The following is a 26,205-nucleotide window of genomic DNA, read 5'->3' on the forward strand; positions in this document are numbered from 1 at the left end:
AGGCAGTGATGAAACTTTTGTTGACTTTATGAAAAGGATTTTATAATGTCATTGCCTGTGAAAGTGGGAGGTTGAACTCTGTGTCCCCAGGAAATCTATTCCAGTCTTGTGATCCTATGACTTGAGTGGGAACAGAGTAAGGCCAGTGTGAGTCCTTTTGCAAATCCAGTCTTAAACCTTGCCTACCCAAACAAGAACATCTGGAAGCGAGAGGCTCTCTGTATGGGACATCTATAATTTTGCAATAAAAGTTAGAGGGCTGGCTGGATTCAGAGTGCTGTAATTATCCAATCAAAGCATTTGCCAAAATGTGGTTTGGAAGGTCAGAGTTTAACCTATATATAAACCAGAAATGTCTTCCAGCCCATCAGGTGCACTATGCATTTTCAGTAAAGCAGTGCCAGTTTGTAGCTGTGTGCCTCGTGAGAGCAGTTCAGAGGCAAGTTTAGCTCAGCCATGGAAAGTTCTGTTTTGCTCACGTAATGAAGTGGGTGTGCATGGCTGCGGGCATTGCTGGATCCGCTGCCAGGAGAAGGGAGGAAGGAAACAACTAATAGCCAAAATCTCCTTCTCATCTAACTGCTGGCTGGCAATGTCCACAGTGGTGCCATGGATGGCTCTGGGTTAATGCTCTGTCATTAAAATAAGCATTAGTGTTTCTGCATTTATCTGCATCTGGGGTCAGCTGGGCAGAAGATCGGAAAAGAAAAACACTGGAAGTCTCAGTATATAAATCTGATCTGAGATTATGAATGCTTCATCCAGGACTGAGAATGAAAAAAAACCCCACAAACCCCAAACCAACCCAAAAACCAACTCCCTGTGGGTAGTAGGAGGATGTAAAGGTCACTTCTGTGAGATTTGGGGCAAAGAATAAGCAAAACAAAATGTGTTTTAGGTATGGATGTATGATCTATGGATGTTTGCATCATGAGTGGTCAGTCTTCTGTGCCTAGCATGGGCTGCAAAGTGCCCATTGTGTCTTATATGTATTTAAAATGAATGTTATTAACTTGACTCTATCCCACATAAAGGGACAAAATAAAAATCTTTTAATATAGAAGTAGGAAGTTTAGCTTGTGATCAAATGTAGAACACATTACATGTACCTAATAATGGTAGTGTGCACTCACAACCTTAATTTGAGCACCTTCAAAAGATTTTAATAATGGTAAACTAGTAAACATCAGGGAAATCAGGGAAACAGATACAGGAGGCCAAATTCAAGTGTTGAAGGTGTAAATCCAAAGAATATATTTTGCTTTTGTGGAATTGTTTTGAGTTTCTTTCCTGAGAGAGTAGAATTTAGCTTAGCAAGAACGCTTCTGAATGTTTGACCTGTGGGCAAACAGAGGCATGTGAGGATTATGAGACTTGCCCGAGTTCACTCGGTGAGTCAGGGAAGCTATGGGAAAAGAATCAGCCTGGTGAAATATCTTCCAAAACCACTGATGCACCCAGACTTGCTGGCTTACAATGGGATCCAGACAAGGCTCTTTTTTGAAAGAACCACAGCTAGTAATTTGAAGCTTTGTGTCTGAACCTAGAAAGATTACTTGTTCCAGTAGTAGGACTTCAGTTACTAGTACTGTACACAGTGCAAGATGGCAACATTCGTCTTGTGTAAAAACAAAGTTTAAGTCATATTGATTAAAAAAAAATCTTTTCTTGGTCATGTTTTCAGAAAAAAAACCCTAAGAAATAATTGAAAACATAAACTGTCAAGATATAATCTGGACAAGTAAGACCTGGGGGATCTTAGCAATGCAGGCAGATAATCTCTGGAGAGGATGTAAAGGTTAATTCTCCATCACTTACAGAGTTGATTTCTATTTTTAAGTATCTTTCTAAATAAATGCCACAAACCGTCACCCTAGATGTAGAGGCTGAAATTTTCTAACATGGGTCATGTAGCAGGTCATATTAGACGGTTTTAAAATAGAAAAAACATTGACAATATGAAATGTAGTAATTTCCACACGACTAAAATCATTGTGTTCCTCTAAAATTATTGAATAGTCAGTGCTTAAGGGTAAGAAAAAATTAAGTGCACAAGTCAAGCTGTGATTGCAGGGTTGTTGCTCCCTTACTAGTTAAGACTGCCTCTGAATATAGTGCTGCTGATGATTTTGCTACTTTGCGATATCAAGTAAGCTTGTGGTCTTTAACATACAACAGTGCAGTACCAAATTAACCTTCATTTCTACTTAGCTGGAGACTTTCAGCCTCTCTTAGAAGAGTTGCTCCCAAATATAACAAGAATAAAATAGTATTGAAGTGGTTGAAAAGGACCACGGGACCCAGTGCTGCTTTTTTGCCTCTAGTTCACAGGTGTGAACTAGAGCTGGCTGTTTGGGAAGGTTTATGGAGTACATCACTCGGTTCATCACTCCATCAGACGTTTTCTTCAGCAAGGGTGAGAGCAAAGGAGTTAGCACCAAGCCTTGGCAATGGTGGTAGCACATCAGCTTTTTTCAGCTTGTCCTCTGGGAGATAACCCATGCTTGAGGTTTACACTTCCCTGGGAACGATTTACCTTGCAAAAGCAAAGACTTCTAGCATCAACGTAGAGCCCTGGGTTGTGGCAGTTATCCTGTGTTGACATGAATTATTTGGAATAAAATAATTTTGAAATGTAATTTAGTCATTGCTATTCCCTGCCTATTTGCTCAAGGAATGGTGCAACCAGGCTAGTCTGTGGTCTGTTTTGGGTCTTGGGTTCTCATCACCTGAACAAGTACGTCAACACCAGGATTGCCAAGTTGCAGGGAGGCATGCCACATCCCCGGTTGTATGAACCCCAGACCTCAGCTTCGGATTTGGTGTTGAATGGTATGGTCACGGCTGTCTTTCTGTGAGAAGGGGGAGGAGGGAAATTTTGGCCATCTTCGCAAGTCACCCATTTCTCAGAAGACTAAAAGAAATCTTTAATGAAATGAACGGTCACAACTTTTGCATCTGTGTGGTAAATGAACTCAAGCAACAGGGCAAGATCTACTCACCAGGAATAGCAAGGCAACAGCTGACTCAGCTCTGTCCTCACCCTACAATTACATGGAGAGGGTAACGCCAACCTCCTGTTTAGGACTCGGTGGCCGCAGCAGGGCCCTTTTGCTTTTAAAACATATTGAACTGTTGAAAGGAACTAAAATAATTAAAGGCCCATTCTTTCCCAAGCCTTCTTTTTTGAATTCTGTGTGCAAAATTGAGAGCCTGCAGATATTTTTATCTGTTTGTGTATGAGAAAAGAATGTTTGTGGGATTTTTTTTTAAAACCACTGTGAGACAGAAGAATAATTCTTGATGAATACTAGAGTCAGTATGTATGTGTGTATACATGCTCACACATGTACATGCATGTGTACATGTATATATTTGAATATACATGTTAATATATATGTAATACACATGTGTGTATATATATATGTACATATTTTTGTATATATGTGTATACACATAAGAAATAAAATTAAATTCTAATTATGTAGCAGTTACATGACATGAGGACAGTTCATAGAGTTTCATGTAATTCTGTCCATGAAATCAAATTAAAATGATCAAAATAATCCCTGTGACCTTTAAAAAAAAAAGTCCGTAAAACTGCGAAAATGGCATGTGCTTCTGTGGGAGTTTGGTCGATTGCTTGTAAGGGAAGTGAAGACAAAATATAACATTTGTGAAAATGGTTGTCTCATTTTCACTTTGTCTGTAAGGCTGGGACTTGTTCTTTATGTGTAGACATATGCAGGCAACACAGACATCTCCATTTCAGCTACTCACATGAAGTTCCCTGTACAGACAACATGGACAGCTGGCTTTTGTAATCAGTAGATTCCTGGGGGTGATTTGTCTCATCCTAAAGCAGACATCTAAACCAGGATGGAGGTTTTGTATAGTAAAACTGTCTGTTCCTCCTGATAGTACAAGGAGTCTAGTGTAATTAACTCAGATGTAGACACCTACCTTTCAGGTGACTGAGGTGAAGCCTACCTTAGGAAACCAGCTCCTGTTTTAGATAGAGATGTGGATGTCTTCTGGGAGTGCTCAGGCACATACAGGATCCCCACTTGCTTTCCAAGGAGTTAGTGGCTGTACCTGCTCAGGAACTTGTGTGCAAGCATTATGACCTATGTCCTTTAATGTAATTAGGCCTGTTCAGAAACCTTTTATTTAAATCAGTTGGATTTACATGCAAACCTGGATGGAGCTGCTTCAGGTTTACCTCTTTATTAACTGAATACCTGTGTAAACCTAGTTGACATGACCTCTGAAAATGGGACTGGACCCTCTAGTCAATCAGAGGCCTTTGAATATTATATTTCATTTATTCCGAGTTGATACAAAGGAAGGTGAAAGTCTTTCATTGGGGAACTCCCCAATGCTTTTGCTTCTATTTATTTTCCTCTGAAGATTTTACTGATTCCTTTAGTCATATTATTTTTGTGTGGTTCATTTTACAGAGTATTTGGATATATGGCAACCCTTAAATGTGTCCTCTGTTCTCATGGATTCATCCATCTCAAACTTTGAAGTTGTGCAAGTTAGTAGAGATATATCCAATGACTTCTTCACTGCCAGAGACTTTTGTCTCTCCGGTAAGAAATGGTTATTCATAGCTTTACAGAAAATATGGGCTTGTGAGCCTGAAAAACCAAGAACAGCTCCCCCCCCGCCCCATCCCTTCTGACATAGATACACTGATTTTATTTATTTTTAAAGACTACCCCAGTGTTTCTGAATTTGAGAGAAGGGACATGAAATAGTTTATCTAATGAAAGATACAATAGACATAAAATGCCAGACACTGATTGTGTAATTTTGACACTTCTTGGGAGCAGAGATCTCTTGATTCTCCACACATTGTACAGCTTGCAGAATACTGTAGCGAATAATTAAAGGGATGATGTCTTTATTTTCTAAAGAACAGTTGAGGGAAGTTCATTGAGTGAGACAGATGGTAGAGCCACCTACCACTGTCTAAAGTAACCTGTAGCTGTGGTGCGTGGGGTTAAGTGGGAGCTGGGATGAAGCAGGGGTTGGGCTGTAGTAACAACAAAAGGAACTGCTTTAATCAATAGCCTGACTAGACAGCAGAGAGTCCTTTAACTTCACATGACTGGCAACTCCTCAATGCCACAGAGTGGTAGAAATAAGGAAAAGTTCCCATCTACTGCAGAAGATGGTCCTTGGCATGGTGCCACTTTTTGCAGTAGATGGTCCTCACGTTATGAGGGTGAGCAGTGTAACTTACTATTTTTTCCTTTCCCTGTAACTGTTTGAAGGAGCCTTTCTAAAGGAAAAGTGTTGGATACCCACCTCTGAGTACAAACTGGGACGAGTGAGAGGATCACTTTTCTTATTCTGAAACCTTTCCCTGGGGCTCCCTGGGGACTGTTTGAATTCAGCTGAGGTCCTCAGTACTTTATTAGAAGATGTTTTTCTTCTCCTAAAGCCTGTGATACCAGTTCTCTTGCTGTATTGCTCCATTTTAAGGCCAATATAACCTTTTGTCCTTTGACTATTTTGAAGAATGTTCTGGGAATCTGAGGACATTTATGTCCCATTATTCTGCTTTAGAGCTACTTCATATCCTTGTTGCTTGACCTGAAAGGTTTGTAAAACCTTTCTTTTAAGCATCTTATAAAAATGTCATACAAAATACTTCGAGAATACATTTTTACCTGCTCTTTTTCTTCACATTTCACCTCACAGCTTGTTCAAAGAACCAGTCATGTACAGTGGTTACACTGGAAATCCAGCCTTCAGCAGTAAGATGCCTTTTCTACCCTGATACACAGATATGCACACATGGACTGCAAGGGCACAGCTGCCGGGTTTTACTCAAAGAGCCAGCTACATATATCTATAGGAGACAAGGTAAGAGCAGGTTAAGGAGGAACTCAACTGTGGTGTCCTGTGCACAATTCTTGTGGATGGAAGACTGAGGAAATCCTCACCAGACATAAAGTAATATGGATAGACAATTGTCCATTGCTGTTTCAGGGGAGTTACGGCCAAACGGGATGGGAAAATGTCCCCAAATACTTGTAATAAAAATGCATGAAATCATAGTGTTACCATCTAATGTTGAAGCAGGTACAATAAAGGAAGTCTAGTCTATGAAAGATGTTTTGGAAAGTGCAGAACGGTAAAAACAAGTAAACAGTAATGAAAGTCCAGCTCCTTCCTTTTCATCTGCAGAAGATGTTTCTATATGTTCTTCCTTTTAAACTCTGACAATAACACAAGGAGTGTTGAAAATCCACTGTCAATTGAAAGCTGTAAGGACCATCTCTGGAGAAAACAAAAAACCAAAACCAACCAAACAAAAAACCCTAAACCAAGGTGAACTAATATTTTAAAGAAGTGAAAATGATTTAAGAGAGAAATAGAAGTTGTGTAGACAGGTAAAAATTCTATTGTTTGGCTATGTATTTATTTGTAACTGTAAGTTTTGGTGGTTTTTTTCCCTTGATTTTAAAAGAGACTGCTTTCTTTTCATGTAATACTGACTATTTCTTTTATTAGAAGTGATTAGAAACCAGGTAACAATAAGGGGGAAGGGGAAAAATATTTCCTTTTCTCTTCACTGAAATTTATGTGAAGAATTGACAAATCAGTGAGAACCTTCTAAGTTCAAACTCGATGAGAGAAAAAGGGGTTTATCGCTGTCAAGTGGAGCAAAATCACAGACTGAGACATAAAAGCTGGACTTTTGTGTTTGTATATTTATGTACAGTTTTGGTTTTAGTCACGTGACTTAGAATTTGGTTCCTGCCTGTCAAATACATTGTTTTAGGAGAGAAATAGTACGAGGTGTCACTTAGGTCTGTTTTAAAGTAAGGCATTATTAAAAAAACTCTTCTTTGGATAGATAGCCAATGATTCAGATAATCCTTATATAAACAAGAAAAAAAATTTGGATCAAACTATAACCCCCTAATATTTCATAATTTTCTGCAAGCAAAAAATAAATTCAGATAGTAATTATGTTTGATCTCAAATGTAGATACTGGCATAAGTTCTGTAGAAGAAAATGGCAGTATTCACAATAGAGTAAGAAGGCAAGAGATGGTGACGAAGGCCCTCTGGTACCCTAGACTCTTGCATTCCCTTCTCTGGCATGTAGTATCATAGAATCATAGACTCATAGAATCATTAAGGTTGGAAAAGACCACAAACCATGTCCCTAAGTGCCTCATCTACACGTCTTTTAAATACCTCCAGGGATGGTGACTCCACCACTTCCCTGGGCAGCCTGTTCCAAGGCCTGACCACTCCTTCAGTAAAGAAATTTTCCCCAATGTCGAATTTTTCCTAATGTTCACGCATGTGCCTGACTTAAAGCAAGCACTTGCACTGGTGATTCCCACCTCAAGAACAGCAGTCCCTACACTGGGGCTGCAGGGAGTTTGGTCATGGGTTGTGCTCATTACCTTCTGTTGAAGCTCTTCTGTCTCGCATGATAAAACAGCTACTGGAAAGGGGACTGAAGTGCAAGTCTTTCCTGGTGAGAGCCCAAACCAATGAGCTATCTGGTTATCTTTCCTCTCTCTGACTTGCTATAAATGTTTAAACATTTAATATTGTGCTTTTTAGAGCTGGGGGGGCTGGGGCAATTCTGAAAATCTCTCTCCCTTTTTGTAGAAATGTTCAGATTTATATTCTAATGTGATGTCTGGTCTGGAAGAAATGTTTGAGTAAGGGTTTGGAAAGTTAAATGTTGTATCCAGCAGCTAACATCTAGCACAGCATGAAGTATTTTATAGGGAGAGAATAACACAAATTTATCTATGTTTCATTTAAAGAAGTGAATTAGTTTAAAATTAAGGGAAACGGGATTAATTTTCATTTCTGAAATGGTACTAGCTTGAAAAAGCAAATTATTTTTCCTCTGTTCCCTCTGCCCCCAATAGATTTATTCCTGCCCATTTCTGAATCATATTTAACCCCATCTGTGTACATCCCGTCCCATGGAGATCTGACGGGCAAATCCCAGGTGATCCGCATTGGCTCCGAGTGGAGAAATATCAGCCAGTTCCTGGGGATCCCATATGCTGCACCTCCCCTTGCAGAGAGGCGCTTCCGACCTCCAGAGCCGTTTGCTTGGGTGGAAACCTGGAATGCTACTGTGGCTCGGTAAGAAAACCCTTTGATCATCTGCAGAAGTGCTCGTTCCATCCAGGTATATGAAAGTAGCTGCAGTGATGACCACGATATTCATGTCCTTTCTTGCAAAAGAACCTATAGGGTACAGATTAATACAAGTTTGGGACTTTGTTTAGCAAAAAGACTAATTTCTCCGTCTATATGTTAATGCATGCAAGCACTTCAAGAAAAAAGGCAGATTCCAGTACCTTGCCTTGAATCTATGCATAATTCCCTGCCGACTGTCTGCTGTCAGTCCATTTTCATTCTGAGTATTTATACAGGTATTTATAATATTCATACAAATACATTTTGCTCCTGCTGAGCCATAAATTTGTAGAGTACTTAATCAAACTGGAGTGCTTTAACGCTGATGTAACCAGAAGCTGTGGGCCTCATACAGAAATTCTCTGCCTAGTAGTGTCTAGGAGGTCAGGCTGAAGGACCCAGATAGTCTTTTCTGTCCAAAGACTGTTAAAAGACAAATACTTGCTAAATGGCTTGGGCAGAAGCACAGAAGTTATAAACATTTTAGGTAATGCCTTAAGAGGAAATGAGCACTAGGAACTGTACTAGCAGATGGGCTAGTCCCTATATCTAATGTTTCCCGTTGGGTGGCCCTGGCTCTCCAGGGCTGTACAGACATCACTGTTCAGTGAGTTTAGGTTGGAGGCACTCTATGGACGTAATCTTTGTGTGCATGTTTGTGTTTCATTTAGTCTTAAGATACGAGTCTTAATTTTGTTGCATTGGGGAACCAAAATGACAAATTGTGAATGTGAAAAGAAAAGAGGGTTTTGGTGACACTACTCCGTATATCTGTGCTGTGGAACATGTTAGGACAGTGGATTTCTTTTTAAAAAATCCACAGCAAATAGAGATGCAGCAACAACAAGAAACAAGATATGAAAGTGGAGTGTTTTTTGTAGGGCCTTTCTCACAATGCAATAGAGAGCAAACTACAGAGCACAGAAACCCATTTGAGCGAGCCATGCTGCACGTGTACACAGGAAATTCATACACGAGAGCTGGTACCTGATCACATTCCTATCAATACAAAGCAAGACTGTTTCGTGGCAGACATGAGGAGCTGAAAGGAAAAAAAAAATGATGGAAACAAGAAACAGGAGATTGAAGGTGCAGAACAGTCAAAAGGAAAGACTCTGGTGGAAGGACTTGGTGAACTTTCTATAGAGGGGGTTGAAGAAATCAGGGCTGAGAGATGAGGTTTAGCGACCCAAGAGCTTCCAAGGCAGCTAATACGGACCTGAGGTCTATTGAGATCCTGTGTTATCCTTCCAGCCACAGATGGCCATGCAGTCCTGTTCAATTCCTGGCACCAGGAGTGGCCTCATGTGGGTAGTGATGAACTGCTTGAGCTAGCTGATCTGCCCAAGAGCTTACACGGTTAAGGAAAGGATAGATTTTGCAAGGGAGCTGGGAGGATGGCACCCTGCAGGGCTGACATGAATAATCACCTCCTTTGGTGGAAACGCACCCTGAGGCTACAGATTTAGAGAACTATCAGCTGTGTGGAAGCTGTTTGGTCCCTCCATTACTCAGGATTTTTCTCCAGAGGTTTCTAGCAAAGCCTGTGATGAACCGAGAGAAAAGAGGTGCAGCGTTGTCTTGAGGAGTTGAAAGAGCATCTGGCCTTTGGTGGTCTCACCCTTCAGGTTGCACCTGAGTTGTGGAGGTGTTAACAGCATAACCGCAGTAGCCACATGGCCTCATGTACATTGGAGGGATCTGGTGAGATGTGGCTTTTTGTTTCCTCAGGTGTATAGTCATGTTAGGTTAACAGACACACCATCAGCTCTTTGTGTTTGCAGCCACAGCGTGGTGTCTGTGAGGACTTTGGTAAGAGCCATCTGTCCCTGTCGTCTCTCTTTGAAGACCTGGTGTTGCAATGAGCAGCCTGGCTGAGATTTTCAAAGCAATTTAGGGACCTTAGTGAATCTGCTCCTTTCTTTTGAATTCTCAGTGCTTCCTTAGGCCAATGAAGAACTTGGCCATTATCTTCTATTATTCATTTAATGCTAAAAAAATAATTCTTTGAGCTTAGCACCATGGAGGTGCACTTGGAGAATCAGAGGGACCTCACTCTGTGTATGTATAGAAAGTGTTGACATCTATTTTTTTAGGACTCTATATTGGTGTTGCACGATATTTGTATATATGAAATTCACATTAGCACAGTAACGTTACTGATGGAAGATAAATGTTTATTTATCAGCCTAGACCTGATAAAAGACTTTAAAAAAAACAAACCAAACAAAACCAACCAAAAAATCTGTCCAGCTGTTGGAGTTTCCAGCTGCTGGAGGAGCTGTGGACTTGCCTCAGCAGGTGGCAGCCTTCTCCCGGAGTCGGTCTCGGCATGAGGAGATCCTGGGAGCTGGAGGTGCTGGGAATCTTGATGAGTTGCTAAAAAAAAAAAAAAAAAGAAAAAAAAAAAACCAAGAGCACGGAAAAAACCTGCTGCCCTGTGGAAAGCTGTATGATTAATAGAGTTAGACCTGTTGTCCTGGCTGAGTTCCTACCTGGGAATTTGTATTTTGATTGCCTAAAATGGCTTTAGCAGTTTTGGTTAGAGATTATGTGCTTCTGTATGTCAGTGTGAAAGCTATTGAGATACCACTGTCCTAGGAACCTCCCTTATGGAAAGATTTCGTAGAATTGCATTAAAGCTGGTCCTTTTCCTTGTAGTTTTCTATTACATTCTTTACATCTTCAGTGTAAAATTTTACAAAGGCATTAAAAATGATAATTTAGAAATAATTATCTGAGCTATTACTATCTTTTCCATAGCTTCTTTTGGTTTCTTCCTTTTGCGCTTGATGCTTTTCCGCGTGATATAAATATGGCTGTGAAGTAGAAGGAACTGATTCAAAATAGCTTATATCTGAACTGCAAAAGTCATCCACTTGATTCTTGTTGTGGAGAAAGCTCGAGCATATGAATCTCATACAGATGATGGCCAGAAAATGATTTTCTGTACGTGGCTGTCTGGCTGAACTCCTATTAAAAGGCTACTTTTAACATTGCTGGGCACTGTTAATGGTCTGCTATGATGCTTAGAGCAAACAGATTTTAAAAATGTGTTAAAATTTTAAACTTACCATATTTTCCTGCAGACCATTAGAAATTAAAATAAATATGAATAAATGTAGCCCACAGACTATTAGAAATTAAAATAAATAACGTGCATTTCAGCAAAAGAGTGGATTACATAGGTGTGCAGGCTATAGCAGGGTCTCAGTGCCTGAGACCCCGAGTCCTGCTCCCCTTGCATCTGGTGCCAATTTTGTGCAGTTTATGTAATGTGTGAGTTTTCTGAAGGCTTATTTTCAAGTTCTAATCTTTTTAAAATGAGACTGGTTTTCCGAGGGAAGGCTTCTAGATGTGAAAATACAATGTGTTTTTTGCATTTGTATGTGTGTATACAAACCCACATATTTGTTACTAAGGTATAGCTAGGCACAGTTTTAAATGTGGTTGAGATCTACTGATTTAAAGATTTTATAAACTTAGTGCATCAAAATAGCAGCAGTGGAAAAAGAGTGCAATCCTTTTTATTGTAATTTTCTCAATCCATGTCTCTAGGGCAGCTTGTTGGCAGCCAGGAGATGGAGAGGCCCCATTATACTCTGTCAGTGAAGACTGCCTATATCTGAATGTCTTTGTTCCTGCCACCACTGTAAGTAGGAGATGAGTCAAATTTTTTGGTAGCTGAGCACTGTCTCTTTTCAAAGTACTTTTAATTGGCATGAATGATTGTTTCTCATGTGGTGTTCACAAAGCCTTGCAAGGTTAAATTAGGTGCTTTGTTGTTTGTACTGGTGCAAGAATATTCCCTATAGGCTTTCAGTGAGCCATGTTTGGGTAACTAGGAGGGTAGAAAATTAAAAACCTAGAAATAAGAGAGAGACAAAGAGGGAGACAAAACACAAGAAGGTGGCAGCAAAGGAGGAGAGATTAAGGAAAGAAATGGCAATGTCCCTGAAATGAGACCGTTTGTCCGGGAGATGATAATGCGATGCAACACGTCACATCAACACTTACCACCTGTCGAGAAGCAGTAAATGGGGTTTTTTCACCCTCATCTTTACTGTTGCCCTGTTGACATCCATGGGAGCTCTGCTGAGGAATGAGGGTAGGAAGCAATGCTAGATTTGTGCTCAGCCCACAGAGCATAAAAATAGACATTTTAAAGATGACTGGACCAGTGGTACAATCAGATAAATTTTAGAATCATAGAATAGTTTGGGTTGGAAGGGACCTTTAAAGGTCATCTAATCCACCCCCCCTGCCGTGGGCAGGGACATCTTCAGCTAGATCAGGTTGCGCAGAGCCCCGTCCAACCTAACTTTAAATGTTTCCAGGGATGGGGCATCTACCACCTCTCTGGGCAACCTGTGCCAGTGTTTCACCACCCTCACTGTAAAAAATTTCTTCTTATATCTAGTCTAAATCTCCCCTCTTTTAGTTTAAAACCATTCTCCCTTGTCCTGTCGCAACAGGCCCTGCTAAAAAGTCTGTCCCCATCTTATAAGCCCCCTTTAAGTACTGAAAGGCCACAATAAGGTCTCCCCGAAACCTTCTCTTCTCCAGGCTGAACAACCCCAACTCTCTCAGCCTTTCTTCATAGGAGAGGCATTCCATCCCCCTGATCATTTTCATGGCTTTCATTTGAAAGCTCTTGTATTTCTCATTCTAAACAGATATAAAATAAAGCTTCAAGTTAAAGCCAAGCATAGCTGATTGGCCAAACCCCTGGGGGGCTAGGGATAAAGATGCTGAATAACATGTGAATCCCATTGAAGAGTGGGCCCAGAGCACAGGAACAGAGTTTTTCTTTCTACAGTACTGGTAATTTTCAGAAGGGGACAGTGGTTCTAATAGAAATTTATGAGTCTGTCATACTGCATGACTGGAAAGAGCTGGTCTAGCTATCTGACAGCAGCACTCGCAGACCCTTGCAGGTCCTTTTAATCAGCAGAAAGACCAGCAGTCTGTTTTCTCCCTGCAGCACCAGACTGTCATTTTGACTTGAGTGCAGTCATCGCTTATTGAAAACATCGGGTCACTGTCCCAGGCAGTTTGCCATCTCCGCCTAAGTGCTGCTTTCAAGATAGCTTATTTGCAAGCATTGTATTTTCTACCGTCTGATAGACTAAACTGGCTCGTCTTTTCTCCTTGGCAGTACTGAGAACTGAATCTGTCCTGTCTTTTGTAGAGGTGTAAGGTAGAAGTAGGTCCGGTCAAGTCAATCAGTTTCACATGTGTAAGTCTAGCCCAAGAGAGAACCAAAACTTCTGTTTTTGCAGAAGTAGCTGGGAGCAGAAGGCATGGCATTTTCCTGTTTCTTTTTGTGGTGAGCTCTATTTTTTACTCACATACAGAGAGCTATAGTTATATATTTTCAGCCCATGGAAAGTTAAATTAGCTAGTAAATACTGAATATAAAACCTCCTGGAGAGCAGCAAATGCAGAGGTTGTTCAGGAGCATTTTGAGGCTGAACAAGAGCACGGTGCAGGGACTGCGGCCTGCCACCGAAGGACTCTTTAAGTGTCAAGCAGTGAAGAAGGTGAATGACATCACCTCATTTTGCTTACAGAGCTGCGTGTACTACATAACCCTTCAAATAAAACTGGCACTTCTGAGAGACTTTTTTCCACCTGTGACCATCACCACCTGTCACACTAGCAAAGCAAAGGTGTGCTTCAGCTTGATTTGCAAAGGGCTCAAATGTGGCATCAAGAGTTGAAACTCTCCACTGAATAAGCATAGAAAGTGTACCCTCTCTCCTCTTCTCCCATCCCCTGCACGTGTTTTTCCCATCCTTATCGCATCATCCCTGCTGCACTCAATTCTTTACAGAGCAATATTGTACAGTAGTAAAAACACTTGAGGCTGCCTGGCTCAGTAGAGTTTAAATCTATCCCTGCCAAGTAGCTCATTAAGTGTTTTACAGAAGGATGGAGAAGATGGTTCTGAATATTATAAAGCCTTTCAGACTTCCAGCTGACTTGGAGCTTCCTGGTGGATGCTGAACTTCTCTCCCCCTTGAGGGTTTGCACATGGGACCTAAGCCCCTACAGGCGTGAGACCACGGTGGAGCTGCTGGTCTCCCCAGAAGACATCCCCTTGCTAGCTAAGCCAGGGAGCTATCTGACCATGTCCCAGCTGGAAGTCTTTGCACAGATTTTACACCTCAAAGTGCGACTGTCTCTGTTTTGTTGCTAAGTATGGAGCAAAACCCTGCACTGGGCAGTAGCCATGTGGCAGCCATGGCCTGTCTGCGAGGAATGTGCTGGCCCCACTCTGCCCAGCATTGCCCCACATGTGCCCCACTGCAGCCTGGCATTGATGCTGGCGGTGCTACATCTCAGCCTGGTACCAAGTGTGGTGGGTGAAGAGACTGGCTCCAGCAGGCTTTAGTTAAGGTCTTGCATTTCTTCTGCTTCACAGATGTAATTGCACTGGTTGGATGAATTTTGTTGAGAACAAGGCTTGGGGGAAATTCACTTGTATTCCAAATAAATTATCCAGCAGCTAATGTACAATAAAAAAAATAATTGTCTATCAAATATATATTTAGATAGACGGGTGATAAGAAATATCTCATATTGTGAGGAATAGTTCAATTACAGCATGAAAATAATTGTGCTATGCTGTTAAAATCGGTAACAAGAAATGGGAAGGCAATTATATTAAACTGCCCTCATCTAAAATTCATCACCTCTGAGACTGAAATCCCTTAGGATAAAACCCCAAATTATTTTTCATGATAGTTTACCTTTACATAGGAGAAGCATCTGTCATTGCTTGATGCAGACTAGAAATGGGAATGCTACCTCCAGACACTTGGCACTAGGCACAGCACTGGTGCTAAATCTTCCTCCCCAATTGCTCCATATCTGTTGCAGCAGGCTTTGTTTTGCCGTCTTTAACTTCTGTCTCCCGTCTTTGCCTTTCTTAAGCTTTTCATCACTAGAGCATTGGGTAAAGTCGCTCAGCATAATACAATATACAACGTACAGGGCAGCTGGAGGTCACGGTGCTATGCAGGCTGTGGACGGGGGGGGAGATGCCTAGTTGGAACCTCAGGCTTAACCATGCTGAGCTGAGGGGACAGAGCAGGCTCAACATCATATTTAATACCGTTTTAGCTGACATGGCTCGATGTGGTTGTATTTTAGAATTAATTTCCATGTGAAAACAGATTCTTTCCTTTTTTTCTTTGCCCCATTTCTCTCTCTGTGATGCATGTGGTGCAGAAATGGGAACCAGGGACAAGGCACCGTGGATTAGGCAATTTCTATTCAGGAGCAGAAGTGTCTGAGAGGGAGCAGCATGTTTCAGTGCTTGCAGTTTCTGGGGTTTTCTTGGTAACACTGTTGTGTTCACAAGAAGCCTCTGAAGTGATTCTCCAGATAGATAAGTGAGGAGTGCACACAATCATGACAAATTAATGGCAACTGAAGGGATTTTGCCTCCTATCCTGTAATTTTGCAGGAGGCTGCAACCATCACTTCTCTGCTGCTTCTCCTGTACAGCCACTCACATTTTTGCTCGAGACATCCTTTGCCAGAGCAGATGGAACTGCTGTGTTTAGCTAAGCTCCATCCAGAAAATAACAGCAACAGAGCCCAATGCCCTCTAGCTGCAGGGAAAAACAAACCTCAGATGTACTTTGATGCTGCTGCAGGGGCCACCAGCCCTTCTTTGAAAAACACCAGCAGTTGCCAAAGCAGAAAGTGGGTGGGTGTGTGTGACCCACTGCTGAGCAGGGGAGAGGGGACTCTCCTTCGAGATAATCCCAAAGTGGACAATAGGCGATGAAAGTGCTGAATGGAAAATACAGGTTACACTGTGAAAAAGCCTTTTGAGCATTGGAGCAGGTTATTCTGCTTTTTGCAGCTGGAAGAAAAAAAAAAAAGGCAAAAAACTAAACAAAACCCCTCCCTATGTTTCACTTATATTTCTTCCGAGTGTCATCTTGACAGAGCTGTAATCTGCTGGTAAATGCTGAGGTCTCCTGGGGCAGTTCTGCTGTTGTGCTGCTCATGCAGCAGCAGCTTGGCTGCAGCCCTGCTGCCTGTGCAGAGAGGGTCCTCACAGATGGGGTGCTGTTTTGGGAAAAAGCCTTCATTTCTGAGCAAAATCGTGTGCCTCTGCAAGGAGTGCTAACATGGACAGCAGCCCATCATAGCTCCTTCCCATCCCAGGAGTCCTGCTGGGCTCTCTCAGGGCAGACACGCTTTGTGCTTCATGAGACGTGAGTCTTTCCCATGCAGAGACAAAGTCCTCCCTGCAGGACCCCTCTATATATCTTGTAGGGGAAAACCTCCAAGGGGATTGAAGGAGCAATGAGGAGCTCTTGTCAAGTGAGAATTTTGAGACTAGGCAGCGTTTAAGTGCTGAAGACTTGAGAGTAGGAAGCAGCCCTGAAGAGCTATTGAGTTAGTCCTGCTCAAGATGAGGCAACCCAACAGGCCTTTTCCTTCTCCTGTTTCCCACTTGTTTGAACTTTTCTTGCATGTTTGTGTGTTACAGCACAAGACGAGCCCACCACATGCTCAATGACCGAGTCAGCAGAATGGGTCTGCCTTGAGCTAACCTGGCAGAGTTGTTGGCTGGTGGAACACAGTGGTGCCATTAAATCTTCTTTATACTGGACATAGTGTCCTCTTTAATGGTATATAGGTCATTGTGGACAATTTAGCCCTAGAATTTCAGACAGATGGCCAGACATCCCCTCATTATGGTCACTGTTAAAGAGCTACGAATGGCTTAGACGATGTTAATGGGGAAGATGCTTGTGTTTTCATCAGTGACCTACAAAAGCAGTTGGCTACAGGAATATTGACCTGCTTGTTGTCACGGCAGGTCAAAAACATGTCAGTGTTGCTGTTCTTCCACAACGGAGGGAGTTACAATGCTGAGGCGGGAACGACAACCATAGATGGATCATACCTAGCTGCCATCAGTAATGTCATTGTCGTGACGGCAAACTACCGGGTTGGTGTTTTTGGCTTCTTCAGTACTGGTAAGTCATGGATTTCTAGAACAAACACAACTATGGGCTAAACTGCATTCTGTAACACTTCTGTTTCTAATTTTTTTATTTTTTTAAAAAAAAAAGGTGAGATATTTTTAATTTGAGATACCTGTATCTTTCACTGATTTTTTTTGGGGGGGAAAAAATGGCCAAGAAATGGTGGGTACTTGATCTGAAGAGAAAAAGGAGAGGCTGGAGGCAAAGGGACAAGAAAAAATAAACCCCGAACATCAAAGCACTGGCTAGACTTCTGTTGGCAGATGAAACTGTGGATATTGGGTTTTGCAGGCACACACACAGATAGGTTAGGCATTAAAATTCCTCCTAATTTCAGTGGCCTGTCATTATGGATATGGTTTTCAATGTCTCCAACTTCCAGCTGTCCCATCCATGAAATTTTGCTAATGCTCAATTGTGCTTGTGTCAGAGTTAGGGGAGAGACAGAGAGGGATAACTGCAGGTTAGTGGTAAGAAGGCCATGAAAGTATGGAAACTATAGCACACAGATAGTTGGTTGGTTCCTCAGTAACTCAGCCTGACTTCTCCTCTGAAGGAGTTGGAATGTTTAATTTGAATTCTGTTAGCCCCTTTTACCGTCCTGGATGTGACTGCACGTTCACGTATTCTGTGCTTGCATCCCTTCCCAATACGCTAGTGTAAAGGATACTTTTGGTCTCCTATTGCCTCCTAATGCCAATTGGCATTAAAAATTTTACAAATTCCCATTACATACAGGATTTTATCTTGCATGAAAACGCACGTTCACATCTCTCTAAACCTTTGTGGTAGTGCCAGCTGGTCTTTGGGATTGTTTTTTTCCTTTGCCTTTTATTAGATTTGCCTGTTTAAGCAAGTAGAGAACACTTTTCTTTCTACCATCTTTCAATTCTGGCTGGGGCAGGGGAACTTAAGGTAGAGAGCCATGGAAAGAAAATGCAACAATTGCAAGTGGAGCTCTGGCTCCATCGGTCCGGTGGCAATCCTTGGTCTCTCTAGTGGACATTTTAGTACCTTTATAACCTTTAGGAGGTTATATTTGCCATGTTTGCAAACACCAGACCTACATACTTTGCCTTGAGATTCTTTTGAGTATTTACTGCTAGTAACGCTGGGTGGATTTTGCCTAGTTTGGGGCTATAGCTGCAGCTATTGGTTATTGTTTCCCTTCACTGTTTTACTGTTTTGTTCAAAGCTCACTCCCAGCAAAGCCTGTTTTTCATTCAGTAACTAGAGAGCTGGCACTACAAACTCCTTACTCATTTAGATATGAAGTGGGTAATAGATGTAGCTGGGGAAAAAATCACTGTTTTCTTCAGTGCAAACCAGATGCTTGCGAAAGTGATACCGTGGCTTTATTTTGGCTAGAGCCAAATGCCGTGCGGATACGTGCTGTGCGAGCTTCCATTACGCAGCACTGCCCACGCATTACCTACTAACCTCCTTCAGCCCTCTGAATCTCACCTAGGTTTCTTCCTAAGTGGAAACTGCTAGCTGGGCTGAATATTATATAGCAGTGTTTATATGTTGGTCCATAATTTAGAGATCAGGAAAATTCTCCAGCCTCTTTTTCATAGGGATCTGCACACAGGTCCCAAATCGTCAGGGCGTGAGCTGAAGGTACCGAATTTGCATTAGTGGTTCATTTCGAGTAGGGAATATTCGGGGGCCCTCTCCTTCTCTGTACTGTGAAGCTGCAGCCAGGGAAAAGTCTTTCCTGGCCTCTTCCCCTGTGGGCAATCCTTGGTGTGCACTGGGGAAAATCCTGTTGCTCCAGAGGGAACAGGAGCAAGTAGGAAAAGCTCTTTACAAGAGTCATTGGAGCGAGCTAAGCACCACATTCATGGGAATCACAAAAAATTCCTCCAGTGCCACACCCCTGTCTCCTCTATGTCCCCTGTAGTCCAAGTGCGGGTGATGAGTTGTGGTATGTTTGTACCAGGCTCCCTGTCAGCATAGGTTTTCAGTCATACCCATTCTGGTGAGCAATGCTCCCACTGCAAGATCTATTCTTTGGTCCACCACAGGTTGGTGGAGTACCTCTGACTCCTGTACGTGACCAGTAGCCACTGGGGATTTTCAATGAAGGTAATCAAGCTGGGTCAAATACTATAAGGGTTTTTCTCAAGACTCAAACCAAATCCTTACCGATATTCCAGGGATGATTCCATTCTTACTGAAAGACTTGGACAAATCCTGGTCCTTTGGAATTTTTGCCATCAGTTTCAAAGGGGGCAGGAGCTCACCCTTAGGACTCTGGGGACATTAGCTGCAGGACTGTTAGAAGGCCCTGAAGTTACAGACAAAAATTATGATCTTATAAGCAATATCAGTTTCATTGTCCAACTAAGCAAAGTGCTGAATCCTCTTATGTTGTTTTGTTATAAATTGCAAAACTAGAAATGAAGGAGTTAAATGGAGATGTTGGGGGATGAAGGGTAGTGAAAACAGCAGATTTCCTTTTTTTTGTTTGTTTTTTTTCTTAGTTCTGCAGTTGTTTTGATCTCTCCTTGACAGGGCTTTTGCAAGCAGTGAGAGAGCTCTTACTCTTCTAAATATAAAGGATGTTTAATTTAATTTAGCCCATTAATTAATTTAACCCATTAGCATTGCAAAAAGTGATGAACATTCTTACTAGTGCCTTCACCTCTCGCTTTGCACCCAGAAAAGTTAAGGTGAATTGCCAATGATATGGATGGCAAGAGTATGGAGAAGACAGTCATGCTTTTAGGCCTGATTTTTTTAAGAGTCCATGAAGTCATATAAACCAGCATGATTTTCATGCTTAAATTTAGCACTATTGTTCTTCTCCAGTTTAGTAATAACAGAAATTCATATGTATGTCCTTGTTTGCTTCCTTCTGAACACTGGTTTCTTTTCATTCTCCTGTGGTCCTCAGGAATGTGATATTTTCCTGCAAGAAGGCAGTGGAAAAGATTCCTGGCAGACACGTTTCTTTTGGTCTAACTACCGTGAATGTCCGTGCATGCGTCTGTTCCCGAGTGTGGTACATTTCACAGCCTGTCTGTGGTTTTTGCTAGGGCAAAAGGAACTGGTTATATTTCCCTCCTCGGTCTTGTTGTTTAGTATACGGTAGCGAGGCACATTGTGTAGCTAAAACATTTACATGGATTTCACTTCCTCTGGGGAGGTCTCACAAGGGATGCAGCAAGCCCTTGAAATGAGGTTTCCTTTGTAACAGCACAGAGTGGGTTTATTGCTGGATTGAGAACCCTGGGAACTGGTCGTGTTGTGCAGAACAAACTAAAAAAACCCTAAAAACTGAAGCAAGGAAAGTTTTTCCTCCGTTGCTTCACTGGTATGGCTTGGCCTGATCGTCTGAAACTATGGCTATAGGTGGAAGGTTGTAGTTTCTGGGGCCATTTAGTTCTTGGCTGTCCTACTGAAAAGGCACTTATAGTGATAGCTATTGTGATGTAGGTATCTGTAAGATCTGCAAAGCTATCAATAATCTGGTCTTCTCTATATTCTATTCTGCTGCTTAAATTGGTCTCTATGCTATCTCAGTAAATCATTATGGTAGGCATATAGATATCTACTACAGGATGTATGCTTTCAATTGCTCTTTGCCTGAGACAGGGCTACCTGTCAATGAAGTGGCAGCTTTTTATTCCACTATCTGTTCATTTGGATTCACTAGTTTCTGAGCCTACCCTTAGTTTAAAATTGTACTATTTGGTCTTGGCAATGGAAGAAACAAATAGTTTCAGCTGTGTTTCTATTCCTGGCTTTTCTGTCTTGGTTTTTTTTTCCAAGTTTTAAATGTGGAGAATTTAAAATCATTAAAAATGAATGGCTCATTGTGGATTAAAATGAAGCAGACAGTGAATAATCATTTTCTATTCCTTTCTTATGGACTGTGTAGGAATTACTTATTTCTGCTTTTGTTGATATAAAATTAAGCTTGCCTAGGGGTTTGCATCATTAGATGCTTTCAGCATTAGTTTCCTATTAATCAAAGTATCAGGTTACCACTGGTTGGTGTTCAAAAGAAAGTAGTCTTTTCAGTGGAGATGCCTAAGCATGGGGAGTACATGATTAATTATTTTTCTTTTGTTTTCATGGGAACAAAAATATGAGTACATATAAATCTGATCTCTATCAGTTAGACATAGGTCAATCTCAAAGGATATATATGGAGATATTATAAATTACAAAATCATATCTGTACGTGAGTAAAGAAATGCAAGATGATGTGACTTATAAATGATTGGTCAGACATGGTAAGGGTAAAAGGGATGTAGGAAGCAAACAGATGCAATTAGGTGTATTCCAGGGAAACAGTCGATGATCCTTATGGGTCCTTTCCAGCTTGAGAATTTGGCAAACACACTGATTTTTTGTCTGCTTTTAATTCATTTTAAGACTGAGCTGCTTATGTAGACAAAGAATCTCACGACCTGAATTCATGGATACATGAGTCTGGATTCAAATATCTTGCCATGAGGTGTCTGAATGAAGCTTAGAAGTTGGAGTGTTATTTTTCTGTCATCAGGACAGACAATTAGACACCTCCAGGGATGCCTGGTGGAGTGGTAAAAACTGAAATGGAGTCAATCTGTAAAGTGATAACCTTGGAAGAGACCACTTCAGACTTTTAAACTCTGGTATCAGTTTTGTCAAGATTCAGCTGCAAGAGCTGCTAAAAATGTGACATTTAATCAAAACTTCAAATGTTTACGGTTTTATTTCTTTTCAGACCTATTTATTTATTTTCCACGATAGGTTCTCCAGAGGTGAGTGGAAATGCTGGCCTTTTGGATCAGTTGGCAGCTTTGAAGTGGGTGCACCAGAACATCGCTAGCTTTGGAGGTGATCCAAGCCGGGTTTCTTTAGGAGCTGACCGCGGCGGGGCAGATGTTACCAGCATTCACCTGCTCACAGAGACAGCGGATATGGACCTCTTCAGCAGGGTGTTATTGATGGTAAGTCCCATTCCTGCCACTTCAACTTCGTTGTGAAAGGATGTTGTTACAGACGTGAGGATGTTGCAGTGTGTGGGTGCTGGTTTTATTTCATCCATACCTTGGCAGCACTAATAGGGCTGTTATTGCTATAGTTATTTTTCATCTCACCTGTGACTGCTATCTCCAGGAGCTAGGTGCTTCACAAGGATGTACAAGAGATGCACTTTGGTGATTGATTTAGTCATAGTAAGAATCTTGTTTTCGTCACTGTGGTTTTTTGTGTATTATATAAATAGTCTTGTTTCATAACTTATAGGTACAACAGGTTAGTTTCCATTCCATAAATACGGTTGTTGATCAGCAATTTTCAGACTCTAAAACTGATGAGCCAAACATCCGCATGTTTAAAGTATCCAATCTTTTTATCTGATCTCATGACAGATTTCATTTAAAAGAAAAAGCAAGTTTCAGAGAGAAAGTAAAAATCCGTTTACCCACGGGCTTGTTTGCTGTCAGCTTGGACCATTTTCACCGTCACCCCAAGTGATCCATATTTTTACAGCCCTTCTTGTGTCAAATCTCAGGACTTTGAGACCAGCTTTGTCAGCATCGATACTACCATTGATCCTTACAGCCTCATATGAGAGTAGTGCGCTCTCAAATGAGGCTTAATCTTCAGTGCAAGTATATGTATCCAAGAGAAATGGTACCTGGACAAAATGGTCTGTCTCTTAGCAGTGTTGACTTGGAACAGTGAGCAGAGGAACAGAATTCTTGGTCCAGGAAATCTAGGGCCCAATTAAATTGCCTTGAAAATAATGACATCTCTATTCACTACTTGATTTTTCTTCAGTGTGCCCTTGCTCCAGGAAACATAATTTGCTTTTTGCATCCCCATGTCTCAATAAGATTATTTTAATTGCATCACTCTAGTGGGGAAGGCAAGGGAAGTTGTTGAAAATTGCTGTTCAGTAGTTGGTTCTTCTGTGTCATTCCCAGATAATTCCTCACACAGTTCCTAGATTTTTGCTCAGCTCTTGGCATAGCAGTTAATTTGCTAGTAGACCCAGAGTCCCTTTTCTCTCAGAGTACAGTTTCATCCTACTCTTTCTGTGAAGTCACAGACCCTTTACTGACATGGCTCAGGATGGGGCCCTGTGAAAGCTGTAACAGGATACAGTCCTATTTACCAGTTGAGCAACTGATGAAAGGGAAATGCAAGGACCTCTTTGCTTATCGTTATTTATGGAGTGTAATTCCACATTACATCTTTTCTTTTATAAAATAAAGTTTGAACTCCTCCTTTCTCCTGCAGCAGGACATCGAACAATGGAAAAGAGTGGCAAGTGCAATGAGCAGGCAGGTGCATCAATTCTTCCCACTAATCTAGTGTTTGTAACAACAATTTTCTTCCTGGGACTGTGCAGACCACTGTCTTGGCAAAAGCAGGATCTCCACTTATTTCAAAGTAATGTTAAGTATTTATCCTTACAATGTCACGGTGGATTTAGTTTTCTTATGAAATACACTGATAAAATAAAAAGTAAGCAGTAATAGCAGTGGCTTAAAAATATACTGTATCTTTTTTTTTTTTTGTAATGAAGTGATGCAGAATGCAACTGTTGATTTACTCAGATTTCTCACCTAGACCTCCTGTACAGGGATGCATCTTGTTTTCGTTCCAAGACACGAAAATCATTGCGTACTTTTAATTTTACTGTAAAAAAAAGGAGGCGCACACAAACTAAGAATCATGAAACTGAGAATATATACCAGATATAGCTTTCCTGAGGGAAAATTCCATGAAGCAATACAGCTTTTCTGCAAAAGTTAGTTTTGTGCTCCTTTTTTGGGTCTTTGTCATGCATAAAAAAATTATGCTGATTCTTAACATGCAGAGTTTTGATGTATGAAACTTTCTCTACAAGAAGATGTGCACCTGAAATAGCAAAATGCTTTTGAGTTTCCTATGTCTGCCCTATAATAGATTTTGTTTGGAACAGATCTGAAAAAAGATTGTACAAAATCAATGCAAAGCTGTCATGGGGACTTGTTATAACTTATTTCATCTTTCAGGCGTATGATTAGAAAAAAGTAGTCTCAGTGATTATGGTCTTGTTTTAAATCATTTAAGAGCATTAATATGGTGTTCGACTTCATCTTTTGATTAATTGATTTAGTTACCAGTGCAGTTTTGATATAGAAGAGTGGATCAATGGTATGCCTGCATCTCTTGCAGGAGGCTGTGGAGGGCAGATATGTTAGGTGTCCCTTCCAGGCATTCCCTGGTGGGTGTCAGGAGGAGAGCTCCCAGGCTTCCTCCACCCAATGCAAGGGAAGACACCAGGTCCCTCCTGGCCATGGAAGCAGGTCAACCAATGGTGGAAAGAGCGGATTCAGCGCCCTACTGAAAACTACTGCAATCTGATGCAGGGCTGTCTGACATGGACCCTAAATATCCCTGATCCTAGGATTAGCTGCCCTTTAGATCCCCTTTCTTCCCCCTTTTCCCATTTCCTTTTTCTTCCCCTTTACCAGCCTCATTCCCTCTCAAACAAACCAACCACCTCTGATTACTTTTTCTCCATTGGTCCCAGTTTTGCTACATCCCTACCCAAATTTGGTATTTCTGATATTGTTTCTTAAGGTAGTCTTAGATTTGTATAGAATCACCCCGTGCTGTCGGCCCTTGCAAGATTGTGCTTCCCAAAAAGTCCCCAATATAGTCTTTCAGTTATTTGTGAGAAATGGCCAGACTCACAGAATTTCCCTGTAACCATCTGTGAAATCTAGCCGTCCCTTATAGTACAATTCATAAGTTTTTGTCACCTTCTCACGTCAGTACTGTGAGAGTGACCGAGCGCTGGCACAGGTTGCTCAGGGAAGTTGTGGAGTCTCCATCCCTGAAGATATTCAAAAGCCGTCTGGACATGGTCCTGGGCTACCAGCTCTAGGTGGCCCTGCTTGAGCAGGGGGCTTGCACCGGGTGACCTCCAGAGGTCCCTTCCAACCTCAACCATTCGTGATTGTGTGAACCTGTCATCATCAGAACAAGTCTTATCCCCTTCCTACAGAGCATGTTCCAAGGGCTGCCCAGTTACATGGGCTCTTGGATTCTTTTGTTGCGTTCCACCAAAGATACCTTCTGGCAGAGTCATTGCAAGACGGGGTGTTTGTGCTAGTTGCACTCTAGGTTTTCCATTTTCTAAAAGCAGTACAAAGTAACTACTGGATATTATTTTAATGAATAAATACAAGTCACGACTTAGAAATCTGTAATGCTCCCCATATACATTTCACCAGATAAAATGCAGTCACCGTAACATATTAATGATCAGTAACAGTAATGAGATTATACAAACGCCTAGAGTTCCTGAGTTCGTTTTGCTTTGTGGTGTTCAATGTTTACCAGCTAAATTACATTCAACCTTTAAGTTCTGAAATATGTTTAAATAGGTTGTGAACTATTTTGATCTCTGAATCTTTCTTGCTAGTGCAAATGATCTATTACAAGATCTAAAGAACACACAGATTTGTGCTAAGAGGTATTTACAGAGGGGAGGGGGAAAAAAAAAAAAACCCAAAACCAAAACCAATTCCCCATCTGTCCACACCTTCCTTACTCAAATCTGTGCAAAAAGGTATGACAGAATATTAGATTGAAAAAAACTCAGCTCAAGAACATAAATTGCAGCATTTTACACCCCCAGATGTGAGTGACTACTTGATTTAGAAAGCAATCACAAGTCAGATTCAAAAGACCATGCTAGCTGCTCCTTTATCACTTAGCAAAGGGTACACATATAGAGAAAAATTCTCTAATTCATGAAATTTCAGATAATCCAGTTACAAATCTTTAAGCAGTTTGATGAAATGTGTCATTACTGTTTGACATAATTCTTTTCAGACAAGGAATTCAGAAAACTCTTTAACATCCACTGTTGCTGATTTGCTCTCTTAGTTTAATTATTAAAAAAGCTGCTATTAATATAAATATTATACATAAATAGGGGGTGCCTTCAGGAGATGAGGTTAAAATCTGGTCCTCTACACATAAAAGCTCA

At 41.2% G+C, this 26,205-nt stretch overlaps 1 protein-coding gene across 1 annotated transcript in view; it reads left to right on the top strand.

The window, feature by feature from the left end:
* The window catches only part of LOC104076177 (thyroglobulin-like), a gene marked incomplete at its 5' end in the record, with an annotated part of 103,803 nt that overhangs the window by 15,545 nt on the left and 62,053 nt on the right, over positions 1 to 26,205 (top strand). Inside the window, 6 exons of the mRNA XM_009576948.1 lie at positions 4,461 to 4,595; positions 5,713 to 5,908; positions 7,951 to 8,139; positions 11,755 to 11,848; positions 17,045 to 17,204; positions 21,960 to 22,159. Of these exons, the coding sequence (XP_009575243.1) occupies positions 4,461 to 4,595; positions 5,713 to 5,908; positions 7,951 to 8,139; positions 11,755 to 11,848; positions 17,045 to 17,204; positions 21,960 to 22,159 (974 nt within the window). The remainder of the gene's footprint in view (positions 1 to 4,460; positions 4,596 to 5,712; positions 5,909 to 7,950; positions 8,140 to 11,754; positions 11,849 to 17,044; positions 17,205 to 21,959; positions 22,160 to 26,205) is intronic.

This window comes from Fulmarus glacialis, unplaced genomic scaffold, assembly GCF_000690835.1.
Source record: "Fulmarus glacialis isolate BGI_N327 unplaced genomic scaffold, ASM69083v1 scaffold4364, whole genome shotgun sequence".
Classification (NCBI taxonomy): Eukaryota; Metazoa; Chordata; class Aves; order Procellariiformes; family Procellariidae; genus Fulmarus; species Fulmarus glacialis.